At 35.3% G+C, this 11,193-nt stretch overlaps 1 protein-coding gene across 2 annotated transcripts; it reads left to right on the plus strand.

Annotated features, from left to right (window-relative positions):
* Positions 1-4,278: 4,278 nt before the first annotated feature.
* LOC127862808 (uncharacterized) lies at positions 4,279-10,141 on the plus strand. 2 transcript variants are annotated; one of them, XM_052402076.1, is made up of 3 exons: positions 4,279-4,418; positions 4,612-6,878; positions 8,155-10,141. In XM_052402076.1, the coding sequence occupies exons 1-2, from the start codon at positions 4,416-4,418 to the stop codon at positions 6,832-6,834; spliced, it is 2,226 nt and encodes a 741-aa protein (XP_052258036.1). In that variant the 5' UTR covers positions 4,279-4,415; the 3' UTR covers positions 6,835-6,878; positions 8,155-10,141. The 2 variants fall into 2 exon arrangements, with proteins under 2 accessions (XP_052258036.1, XP_052258035.1); XM_052402075.1 differs by lacking the exon at positions 8,155-10,141 and having other exon boundaries at positions 4,612-7,850.
* The last annotated feature ends 1,052 nt before the right edge of the window (positions 10,142-11,193 follow it).

Consider the following 11,193-nt stretch of genomic DNA (forward strand, 5'->3'; position numbering starts at 1 on the left):
ACTATATATTCGTTCAGATGTATAGTTTGAGTCCGTCGAAATATAAATGATATAAAAAATTATATCAGTGTATTTTTACTTGGTAATGTAACACACATTCATTCCGATGCTTTCTTTTTGGTTGAATCATCAAATTGACACAGGGATACTGGTGGTCATTCATAACATTGATTTAGAATCATTGTCGGAACATTCTAGCAAATTTTCCGCTACAACATTACTACCAAATTATAAGAAGGCTATGTTCGCCTGTTTCTCGATAAGTGGGAAACGGAAACATATGTGTCGCGTTCTGAGAAAATGGGACTTAATGCATGTGCGTAAAGTGTCATCCCAAATTAGCCTGTGCACTCCGCGGGTTCTAATACTGCTTGCAGTTTGAAATTATAAACGCGCCATACAGTTCGAAAGCGGGATTATTTTAAAGTGATGTAATACCACTTTTAAGAAAGAGTCTTTTTTCCAATTAAACTAATTATTGAACTTGACGGAGTTGTTAATATATTATTAAAAATGTAGTAAATTGCAACGTTGTACGAACGTATTGCTAATGATAATGATAAACACGTCGGTTTAAATGTAACGTGTTTTATACTGAAATGTTGCCCGTAATCACGGACATTACACGCGCAGGTCAAAGTTGAAAGCAATTTTGTTACAAAAATCCATTTAACATATAATGTCCGTGCCAGGCAAGTGGTCTACCTCAGCGAAATGTTTTTTTCCTGTATATAAATGATTTTGTGAATTACTTGAAAGAAAAAATGCAGGAACGGCAGCTTTATAACAAACGGTTTCCCAAACATATTTAATGTAAAATTGAACGCAGACGACGAAGCAAATTTCACTAAAACGGCTAATTATTTACGATTGCAGTTCAATGCAAGCAGTAGCTTCTGAAAAGATACGGATTCGGAAGTTAATTTTAGACGAAACCGAAATTGTTATTTGAGATGGTGAACAACTGTGCAAGACTAGTATGAACATTTGTTCTTAAGTAGTCGACCATAAAATTGTGAACGTTTACATGGATTTGTTGTTTACCGCTGAAAGTTCATGAACATCCTACTCAGTTTGGCAAATCCAAAAACAACAACATTGGTTGCTTTACAAATAAGGAGAAGTTTAAGCCAGTTTAGTCAAAATTGTTCCAATATTAGCATTTGGTTCCGCAATTTAGGGCACAACTTATTATACCGTTAGTAAAACGTATCAAATAGCCTTCTGTAGCTTTTTTCTTAAATCAACAGTCAATTCCAGTATGGTGCTAGACGTCTGTCGCTGTGCTTTTATTATTACACAAACTGTGGCAATAACCGAGTAGCTATTACAAATACCAAATACCAAACCACAGATACCATGCGAACATCTATAAAGTGATAAAATCAACCGATGGCATAGGGAGACGAACATGGGCAAATAATATTAAGTGACTCTTTAATATCGAAGAGTAAACGTCCAGTTGCTCCAGCAGCACTGCTCACTGCGCGTGGACATTTATGTATGACAAGTGACCAATTGGCAAAACAACATTGATTCAATAAAGGGTCACGCGCGCGTGTGTATAATGAAAGAGCAGTACTGATGGAGCAACTAGAGTTTTACTCTTTGATATTCTAAAAGTATATGTAACATCATTTCTATACAATTCTAAGATGTCAAAATCAAAATTTTGAGAAACTAACCCAGTTGATCAAATTGAATCAGTGATTTTTTCGCTGTACACTTGACTTCAAATTGCAAAACAAGTTAAGGGTCGGCACAGAATATTAGGGTCGGTCTGGTTAGTGGAAAAATACAACTTTTTAGGCCTAATCTGAATATTGATTTGGAACGTCGTTGTAATGTGAATGAGTATGTTAACATTGCTGCACAGATCTTAAAGGGGCCTTTTCACGTTTGGGTAAATTGACAAAATTGAAAAAAGTTGTTTAAGAATCGCAAATTTTTGTTTTAGTTATAATATTTGTGAGGAAACAGTAATACTGAACATTTACCATGCTCTAAAATAGCAATTATATGCATCTTTTGACGATTTAAAAACCCGAAAATTATAAAGCGTTGCAACGCGAAACGAATTAATAATTTGGAGAGTTCTGTTGTTGTCCTTATATTTTGTGAAACTACGAGGATTGCTTATATAAAGTATAAAATACATCAAGCCTTGTATCCAATTTTTCAATAAAATAAGACCATTTATGTCTTGAACAACTTTAATGACCAGACATATCAAATGTCGATTATAAATCTGACAAAGAGTGAAATAATGTGAACATAAAACAAATTGCAATACACATTTTTAAATAAATGATAAAAAATTGAAAAATAACGATGTCAACACGATTAAGACATTTTTGTTTTTTGTTTATTGAATTATCAATTGCATAATTGTGAAAACATATGGTTATTGTGTATGACTCTCTGTTAATTGAATTGAATACGCTGTTGTGGTTATATGACTTGCTGCATGGTGGTTATGACATAAAAGTTTATTCGTTTAATATTCCTTTATTTACAATAAAATGGTAATGAGTTTAGTTAAGTTGATAAACGCTTGCTTGCGTCCAAAGTATTTGATTGCAGTTAATACCGGATAGGTATATGAATATTGCAAACATTGTTTAAAGCCACACACCTTGAAATGAAATACATGGCATAGTAAATATAAGTATGAATAAGAAACATATTTTATATATGCCAATTAGAATAGATCTGGTGGTTACAAGGAAGAAATCCGTCCCTTTTGTGCTTTAAAACTTAAAAATAATCGCTTTTGTCGAAATGGACGTATACGTCTAGAAGTCCTACTTTCGGTTTTAAAAGCGGTACTGTTTGAAAAATAATAAATTACTTTATAACTAGGCTATAGATTTAATTTCATCTATCTCAATTAGAATATATCTGGTGGTTACAAGGTAGCAATCCGTCTTTTTGCGCTTAAAACTTAAAAATAATCGCGTTTGTCGAAATGTACGTATACGTATAGAAATCCCACTTTCGGTTTTAAAATTTAAAAAATAACAAATTACTTGCTTTCTTGGCTATATATTTAATGAAAATATGCACTCTTATAGCCATTAATCATACACCTAACCAAATCGGTGTCGTCCCGATTGTCCCACATTTAGAAATTCAATACACCGTACAAATAGGTGTGAAGAGGCGTAAGATGGGTAATACAAGTGTAAAAAATATCATGTCTAGGATTTATTATGATTAACTACGATCAAAGTATAAAACGATAATTATCTATTGTTTGTCTGCCGTTACATAAATACAATTTAAATTAAAAAAAAATAAGATAAATAAAAACTGTTATTTTATATAATTAAATAACAGTTGAACATCTCAAACATGCATTAATATATATCCATGCGTTATCAATAAATTAACCTAACTTCACTTTTTTCAAAATTCCACGTTATTTATTTACTAATAAACACGAAGGGATGAGCTTTTTGCTTGACGGATTCAGATTTGTATTTTAATATGTATACTTGTATACTCATTGATCTTATAACAGTGTTACTTATAACTAAGTAGTGTTAGTATGCCATTCGAATTAAAGTATACAGAATCTTTATTCAGAGGGGAGATTAAATAACGGATTGAATGATTGATGCTTTGAATCGAAATATTAAGATTAAATGGAGATTGTTAATAAACAAATTACCTGAGATTGTTTGATTTTTTAATACATTCATATTTCATTTTTATAGGTATTAAATCGATTGGTGATTAAATATAAAATGTTAATAAAGTGTGTCTATATTCCCTCTATTGGAAGAAAATAAAAATAAAATATGTATCGAGAAACACTTTTGTGTTTATGTTTTGTTAATTTAATCAAATAAATACACGAAATAAATACCCCTTTTCGAGCCCCAGATATGCGACTTACCTGTATGTTCCGTTATCGATATTTTACTCTTAAAATAAAAATGTGGGACAATCGGGAGTAAACCATTAAATCAACTGACATGATTCACTTTACATATGAAGATTACATGGATATTGTTATCTACGGGGTACAAAGTGCTGACAGTAGGCCTACAATTGTTCTTACGATATCAATTAGAAATGATGTTTATCATGTCGCTAATATAACAGTGCCCCCGATCAGAGACGTAGATAACTACCGTAACAACCGACAAACAGGTGCGCGCTTAGACTTATCTCGCCCAAACCACGCGACGTGCGATAGTTTGCCGAAATTGGCGAGCTGCCTATCTCTGTTTTCTACGTCTCTGTCCCGATTGATAATTGTGAAAAGATAATATATAGTAAAGAATGATATTGGCCATTTATTTTAAAATGAAAGATACACATATTTATATAATAAATGTAGTTAACTGAGTTTTCTCTTTGTTACAATACCAAGTTTTGTTCTGGTTTTGGACAAACAATTTACGAATATGGTACGTATTTTGATAAAGTTGTATTTTACAGTAAAATACTGTTTATACATAATTATAAACAACCGAAAACGACATAAATTAGGATATGCCCTAGTGATAACAATTTAAAAGTAAAATCTTCACGCTGTTGAATAGTTTCAGATGTTTATTTCTATTTTATTCGATAATTATATTAGTATTTGCTTTATTGCAGAGTGATTATTATGGTACCGACATGTACACCGCCTTGTCTGAGCGAATGTCCTCAGCTCTGGACGATGCTGGTATAAACATGGATATTGTCATGAAAAGAAGGCAAACATTCATGCTTAAAGAAATGTGTGACGAAATAATGGCAAAGCTTCTAAAACAATCAGGAGGTCAGTTTTACTTTGGCAGTCAGTCGGAAGGGACAACGACACCCGGGCTTCAGTCCGACAAAGACATGCTCAGATATTATTCAATGTGTCATGTGATTTTGGATTTGAATCAGTGGGTGCCTGGAAAAATAACATTTATGATGTTGAAGGACCCTGATTTACCCCCTCAGCAGTTCATTCTCCAAGTAATGAAACGATTTTCACCAGAACCAGAGACACGGTTAATAAACGATATGGTCGAGCGCGACTCGAGAGGCAGAATATTATTAAAAACAGAAAGATGGCGGGATATTGCAAAAGAATTTTTTGCATCAACTTTTAAAAGTTTACATATTGCCGGTCCTTCTATTAGTTGGTCTAACGAACTTGACTTTGTGAATGCATTGGGCGTAACAAAATTGCTTCCAGAAGTCAATGAATGGATATGTAGACATAGACCTGGTCATTGGCCAACACAAGAACTGTTGGAAGATGCGAAAACCTGCATGTGCTTTCTAGTACCGGTTGGACATCCGTTCAGCGATACAAAACACATAGAATGGAGACTTTCACCGAACCTAATCGAGAGAAAACTCATGTTTAGTTTGAATATCGTTCAAATCAAATGCTATGTCTTCTTGAAAATGATAAAGAAATCTCTTTTCTATAATGTGGTTGAAGATGGAATTACGAGTTTTCACTGCAAAACTATACTATTTTATACTCTTGAACGAACGCATGCGCATTTATGGCAAGACTGCAATTTAGCGTTTTTAGTTAAACTTTGTTTACACACTTTGCAGAGATGTCTTAAACATGGCGTTTGTCCTCATTATATAATAGGTGGTGTTAATTTATTTGACAGCAAATTGTCAGTTTCTCAACGCCGCAAAATGTATGTGTTTGTTTCGTCCCTTTTGAAAAACAATCTACAAGGATTTACAAAAATACAGGTAGATAATATAGGATTGAAGTTAAGTTCCAATAAAACTGATCATGCTACTCTACATAGTTATGATCTTCGTCCTTCGATTCTACATAAGTGCATTTGTAGAAAACTAGAGTTTGACAACATTAGGGATCTACATTCCAGTGTTCATAAACTATTTGAAATTTTGGAAAGTTCTAACGATAATTTTTTCACTTATTTTCGTCGTTTCCAACAGGAGTTGCATTATTTGTACCTAAATGAAAATGCTTTACAACAGAAGGTAACTGAAGAAATGTCAAAATCGTTATTTTCTTATCAAGCGTCCTTTATTGCAGCGATGTGCATTCGAAAACGTACTCCACTCTTTGAACATGTGCTCGACACCTTTAAATACTCAATCAAAACGGACGTAGCGTCAAACCATCTAAAGCTGGCATCAATATTGTATTGCTGTGGTCATTTACATTCGGCATCATTTCTTCTTCGCCACGTGGAAAGGTGTTTTAAGGAGCAACGACTACGAACAATATGCCCGTGTGACAAGTTGAGGAAAATAGACAGCGATTTACAAAGCTTTAGAGTTGCCCCTGGTGAAGAATATTCTCTGAATGAAAATAATACGGTATTGTGTGTGCATTTTCTTAAACAAGAAGCATACTGCGTTCCCCCGATTTTACTTTATGAAATGAACAAAACCGGAATAGAATCTGAAATCAATGAGGAGTTTGCTGTACAAAGAGATTGGACCGGAATTGTCTGTATAGACGCTCCTGTTTTACTGCATTATATGCAGTTTCTCACATACGGTGGACTTGGCGACCTTCCTCGCCAAATGTCTGCATGTTTAGCATTGGAGGATTACATAACACAGAATCCTTACGACTTATACCATGTTGACACTGCAATTAATTTGATGGGTCATTGTGTAGAAATTAGTGGTGATCTAAATGGAGCTATGTTTTTGTACTCAATTTCTCTACGACAAAAACCTAAAAACAATGCTGCTCACTGGCACATGAGAAGACTTACGAATATATCACAGCATGCCAATATACTGAGGATGTTAAATAGTTTGAATCCTTTAGACGCAAATGAATACGGACATTCCCAAAAGTGCCGGACCGTCGGACCTGACAGACGTTTTTAAGACAGGCCCGATTGAAAATGCTATGTTACCGGTCCGAATGTCAGGTAAATAATAAAACAGCCGAAATTTATTTCATTGAATAAAAATCTGAAAATAAAAGAGAGCTTTAAAGAAATATGACCAGTAAAAATAACGTCGTATTTGTTTAACATTCATGAAATTTTCCTGTGCATGCGCACCAAATACTTCGGAGTAAATATGTCAATAGTGTTTACGGTTAAACGAAAATACGTTCTGCAACTCAGATCGTTGTTATCGGGGAATTAGCAGTTTGTTCCGGTTCAAATTTACGCTTTATATTGCATTTTTGTTGATTTGTATAGCTTTGTTGCCAGTTTATTGACATTTGTAGTAAAATTCTGAGTTGTCATATAACTTCGCGGGCGGTAAATAATTGTAAATGAAATTTTCGAATACCGATAATTGCTTTGTGCTTTTAAAACTTAGTCTGCTTACTTATTTTTTTGATATTCCACACGTGTTCTGTTGTTTAAGGTACTTCATTGATTACTAACAAGTATAAACGATTTTATTTTTGTAAAAAATATTTATTTACATTCTTCACTGACTTCAGTCACTGTCACAGTCATTTAACTATCAGCAATCCTTTTTTCTTAATGTGAGGGAAATGCATGGCCTTCAATTTAAGGAGGGAAATAACCAAAAACCTAAGAAAATAGGAAAAAATGTCCAAGGTAAACTTTAAATTTTGGAAAGTATGCATGATTTTAAAGACATTAAGTTGGGAATAGGGGCCTTTATAAGGTCCCCGCTAAAGAAGAAAAAAGCCCTGATCAGTATCTGAAAACTTTTGTTTAAACAGCAATTTGCATACCAGTATACAACAATTGTATTTTAAATTGAGATATTGTTTTGTTGTTAACTAATTTTTGGTATTAATAATTTTCTTGAGAATACTGTATGTGTGTTGTGATTTGTTAGTGTTCGGTGTTGTTTTGCGTATTTTCAATTACATTTTTCCAATTATCATTATGTCAATAAATTTGAGTCGGTGACGTGATGTTTTGGTCCTATGAATCCCAGTCCGGTCCTGCAAGTTTTTCTAAGCCCACAGGACCGAATGTTCTGTGGACTCAAACTACTTTTGGGAATTGGAATCATGAGCGGAATTAATTTTCAGATAGTTGCTTAACACAATAAATTATGAAACTTCAAACCGTGGCTAAAATATATTGTGAGTAAAGCAAGCTTATATGACATTTTTCGTCCGAATGTTTGTAGTGAATGTCTTATTTAGTTTTGTATCTTTTGTTTTTAATGCAAGCACTTGTTTCAAATGGGGTCCATTTTCAATTTTAGTCCTTAGCCCTGAATTGACAGCACGTGGAGGGAGAGTGCTGCGATACAAGGATCCAGGGTGTGATGCACTACCTCTTTGTAATGTCCCGTGGTTTGTTTTTGTTCTCAGTATATAGCACCGATATACGCGAATCTTTACTGGAGTTCATACACGTGCATCTCCAGTTGGGTGCGAAACACAAGAAGCATTTCAGAAATTCCCAGTGCCCGAAAAATGAGTAAACCTCTGGACCGGTAACCACTCGAATACCACACCAGCAATAAAAACGGTAACCACTCGAATACCACACCAGCAATAAAAACGGTAACCACTCGAATACCACACCATCAATAAAAACGGTAACCACTCGAATACCACACCAGCAATAAAAACGGTAACCACTCGAATACCACACCAGTAATAAAAACGGTAACCACTCGAATACCACACCAGCAATAAAAACGGTAACCACTCGAATACCACACCAGCAATAAAAACGGTAACCACTCGAATACCACACCAGAAATAAAAACGGTAACCACTCGAATACCAAACCAGCAATAAAAACGGTAACCACTCGAATACCACACCAGCAATAAAAACGGTAACCACTCGAATACCACATCAGCAATAAAAACGGTGACCACTCGAATACAACACCAGCAATAAAAACGGTAACAACTCGAATACCACACCAATAAAAATATAAGAATAATATTAGTTGTACACCACCGTTTTTGTGTATACACACGAGATATCTAGTTGGGCTTTTAAGTTATTTGAGTAATTAAATGGTAATTAAATTGAATGCATTTACATTCCTTTAGTGTTGTTAATTTGAGTTACAATGCTATAACCTTCATATTTATTTACAATTAAGTGTATATGAATACTGCTGGCCATGTATGAGGTTGGTCGCTCTAAAGCCGATTTAAACCCTCAATGCTTAGCATCAATTTGACCGTTCCAAGGCGGTGACCCAAATTTTATTCTACTACGTTTGTATGTTTTATGTTGTTTTGTATCGTACAATGCTGTTTTGTTTTGTATCGTGTAGTGCTGTCTTGGCAATTGGTCACTTGCCATGAATAAAAGACCATAGCTTATGAAAGAGCAGTACTGCTGGAGCAATTGGAGTTTTACTTTTGATAATTTACACCGACATTTGCAGCTTGTTTTTGAACTAGCTTTACGATGCTCTGAAAAAAAGGAATTCTCGTTAGGTGTATGTTTTTTCTTAAAAGAAACGAAGAAAAACATACTTGTTCAATCTTTCATCGCATCGCGCCTCAGACGATGGTAGCCCGTTGTTGTTTTTTGCGACTGAGTAATTGAAATGAATTGTCATTAAAAAGAATACGTATCAATTATCTGTAATCGTGTTTTAATTTGTGTTAAGATCCTTTGAGGCAAATTTAATTTACACTTATATATGTATTTGACTATCGCTGGATCAAGTGTGTCTTCCGGGTACCAACGCATTGTTAAAATTCCTAAGTCAAACTTCAATTGTTGGTCTCAGCTTTATGCAAAATTATTTGCATTCAGGGCTGTATGTTGTTGCTTTTAAAACTTATGTTATATCAATAGTGAGCCAAGTTTGACGTCTGGTGCCTTCAATTACGTTTAAAGCTCCATTGCTTTATTTCACCTTTCCAAAGCATCGACTCCAGCTTTATTCAATAATGTTTATATTATGAGTTGTTACGGTTTATTCAGAAACCCCTAAATTGGTGTGTAAGAACATACACAACAAAACTGTACACACATACATAATTATGTCTTCCTCCTGCGCTATCACGACGTTGGAATACAGTATTTATTAAATAGTGTTATTTCTTGAAATATGTTTTTTTTTAAATAGGTAATTGATACTTGTTTATTTTATTTCATCGTGCTTCAAAAATTGCAACGCTTTGTTAGGTTTCTTCTGACCATTGAGTTATTGAATTGTAATAAGATTGACCACCTACAATTGCTCTTTTATCGCCGTTTTATTTGTGTTAAACTGTCATGCGGTTACATTTAAATAAATGTATGCTTTTCAATATCGCTAGGCCGTGTGTTTGGTTCGGAATCCCATTTTACAAATAATCAACCATTTGCGAAATGCTAATGCGAATGTATCAACAGTTTCATGATAAATCCAACAATTGCTTCATATGCAAACATGATTTTTACATCTCTGAACAACGTACATAATAATTAACTTTTCTTTCAATCGAAACATTTTTATATACTTTCTAAACAAAAAGTTGGGAGCGGTTGATGTGTAAGTCGTCATTCTAACAAACAATTTTAATTGCATTGCATATTATGATGGGTATCGTTAGCTTATCCATCGTAATGTTCCGTGAACAACAGTGTTGTGCGAACTTCCATTGTTAAGGGAACTTCTTACCAAGTATTTGCACCATCTGTCAACATTTCCGGGTGAATATTTTTGTATAACCCAGTGTTGTTTTCTTTTATATCAGAGAATATTTTATTGTTCATTAGTCTTTTGTAGATTTTTTTTAACGCGGTCACACTATTTCCCGGTCAACCCGACAGAGTCCCGATCAACCCCGCACAAGCTACGGTTTATCCCGATGAAGAACTAGCATAGCCACGGTTGTCGCCGGTAATGCCCAGGTGCCCCGGTAAAAGCCGGCAGCGTCCCGGCAGAGCCCCGTTATACCGTAACTCCACCGGAACTCACCGGGGCGTTACCGGCATCAGACCCCGGCAGAGCTACGGAAACGCCCCGGTTTAAGCCCTTTAGTCGCAGGTGATGCCCAGGCGTAGTCCGGTGAATGCCGGTGGCTTCTCGGCAGAGCGCCGGTTAACCGATATACCGTAGCTATAGCGGGTCTCTGCCGGCAATCACCGGGGCTCCACCGGGGCACCACCGGCGACAACCTGGGTCTGTATGGGCTCCGGTGGAGCTACGGTGCCGTCCCGGTTGTTCCCGGTGCCGTCTCGGTTGTTCCCGGTGCCGCGCCGATCGTTGCCGGTTATTCCCGGTGACTCCCGGTTTATCCCGGAAGTATTACACATTGTTATACTTTCCCGGTTGA

The sequence above is a fragment of the Dreissena polymorpha genome, chromosome 16 (genome assembly GCF_020536995.1).
Source record: "Dreissena polymorpha isolate Duluth1 chromosome 16, UMN_Dpol_1.0, whole genome shotgun sequence".
In the NCBI taxonomy this organism is placed as follows: domain Eukaryota; kingdom Metazoa; phylum Mollusca; class Bivalvia; order Myida; family Dreissenidae; genus Dreissena; species Dreissena polymorpha.